A 1,765-nucleotide genomic window follows, 5' to 3' on the forward strand; every position below is an offset into this window, starting at 1 on the left:
AGCTGCTGCAGGACCCGGACGAGGGTGCTCCTGGCGCGGGCGCTAGCCCGCTCTTCGCGGTGAAGCTCGAGGATGAGCCGGCGGCCGACGGCAGCACGGACGCGAGCGCCGACGCCAGGGACTGAGCTGCGGGCCCCCATCAGCGCGCCCCGGGCCGGGGTCCGCCCCGGGCTCGCCCTGCGAGCCTCGCGCTCCGCCATTCGGCCGGGGAATCGTCAGAAACTTGCACAAACGGGAACGTCGAGAAAGGCTGATACTGACTGCACTAAACGTTTTCCTCTCTCTTTTACGAACTGCTTGGCAGCCCCAGGTGAAGCATCGGATTGTTTGGTATTAAAAATGGAAAATTTGTGTTCACGGAACACACCCAGGTGTGTGTACCCGTAAGCATGATAACCAGTGGGTTTTTTTTTTATTTTATTTTATTATTATTCTGGAGCCTCAAAACAAGCATTATAACTTCTGTGATTATCATTTCCTTCCTTTATTTCTGTAACACTTCACACTTATCTTTGGAAACTCGCCCCTTGTTTTAAAAAAGAAAAAGTTTGTTACTCTATTGTATGTTGCAAAAGAACTGTAGACTGTGGAATGCAGTTTAAAGATGACATATGCCAACAAATGCCTTGTATTATATGGCACTGCCGTAATTCAAATTTGTTTTTATTTTGGAAATAAAAGTTCACTGTAATTTTTTTCATTCTCATTGTTACAAGATTTTTTAAAAAATGAAAAGAAAATGTGAAACACAATTTAGTCCTCATTATTTATTTGTAGATCCTGCAGCATCATGTTGTAATTAATTTTTGGAAGTTTCCGTTAAATGTAATATTGCTTCTCTTGTTACCATACTGGTTCTTTTCTATTTATAAATGTATTTTGATGGGCAGTAAAACAAAGTGTCTTAAAAGTTTTAAATAGATAAAATGTGCTTTACACAGTTGCCTATAAAAAGTGCTCTATGTTATCCAAGCAATTCATACTATAAGCTTCACTCTTATTGTTGTATGCAATTTTTACTATCATGCAAATAAGCTTAGGTTAATAAAACTAATAGATCACCTTAGAAAATTATGCAATTAATGTGAAAATAATTGATGTTTGCAACGTGTCTTCCTTTGGTTTACAATCAATTTTAAAGCTACATCTGTATAAAATTTCTGTATAAAGGTGTTATTTCTTTTTTATGAGTTTATGGCTATGAAAACACCAGCTATTTTGTTACAGCTGGCTGTTTTTATAAGTGTATCACAATTTTCTTTATGCAGAAATGTTCTGATTAGGAGTGGTTATTGACTGTAACTACACGATTAAAATTGTTTGTATGGTATGACATGGTAGGGTTTGTCTGCTTATGTGAAGTCACACACAGAGTCCAAGATGGCCCTCTCAGTAAGATGCATGTTAAAACTTTCTTGACATTTTACAGATCTGAAAAAGAGCAATTTAAAAGTCACTTGAAACACTGTAAATTTAAATCTCGAACATATGCTCATTTTTTAAGTTAAACAGTGAAGATGATAACCTGTTTTTGGTTGACGTTTTACTTGATTAGGAGGATGGTCAAGACTCACCAACAAAGACATAATTTAGTCTCTAGCAGATACGCACTTAGAATAGATTGACCTGCATTTACTTCACAATACACTCGTCATGGCAACACTTTTTTAAAGCTGGTGTATATACATTTTTAAAGGCCATTAAAAGTAACATAAGTCGGGGAAATGGACCTTCTGTACAAGAACTCCTTAGTAAGCACTGTATT

At 37.9% G+C, this 1,765-nt stretch overlaps 1 protein-coding gene across 1 annotated transcript in view; it reads left to right on the forward strand.

The window, feature by feature from the left end:
- The window catches only part of SATB1 (SATB homeobox 1), a 77,929-nt gene extending 76,591 nt beyond the window's left edge, over positions 1-1,338 (forward strand). The window contains exon 12 of the mRNA XM_010856749.1: positions 3-1,338. Coding sequence (XP_010855051.1) covers positions 3-125 — 123 coding nt within the window. The 3' untranslated portion in view covers positions 126-1,338. The remainder of the gene's footprint in view (positions 1-2) is intronic.
- The last annotated feature ends 427 nt before the right edge of the window (positions 1,339-1,765 follow it).

This window comes from Bison bison, unplaced genomic scaffold (genome assembly GCF_000754665.1).
Source record: "Bison bison bison isolate TAMUID 2011002044 unplaced genomic scaffold, Bison_UMD1.0 scf7180017864374, whole genome shotgun sequence".
NCBI lineage: Eukaryota > Metazoa > Chordata > Mammalia > Artiodactyla > Bovidae > Bison > Bison bison.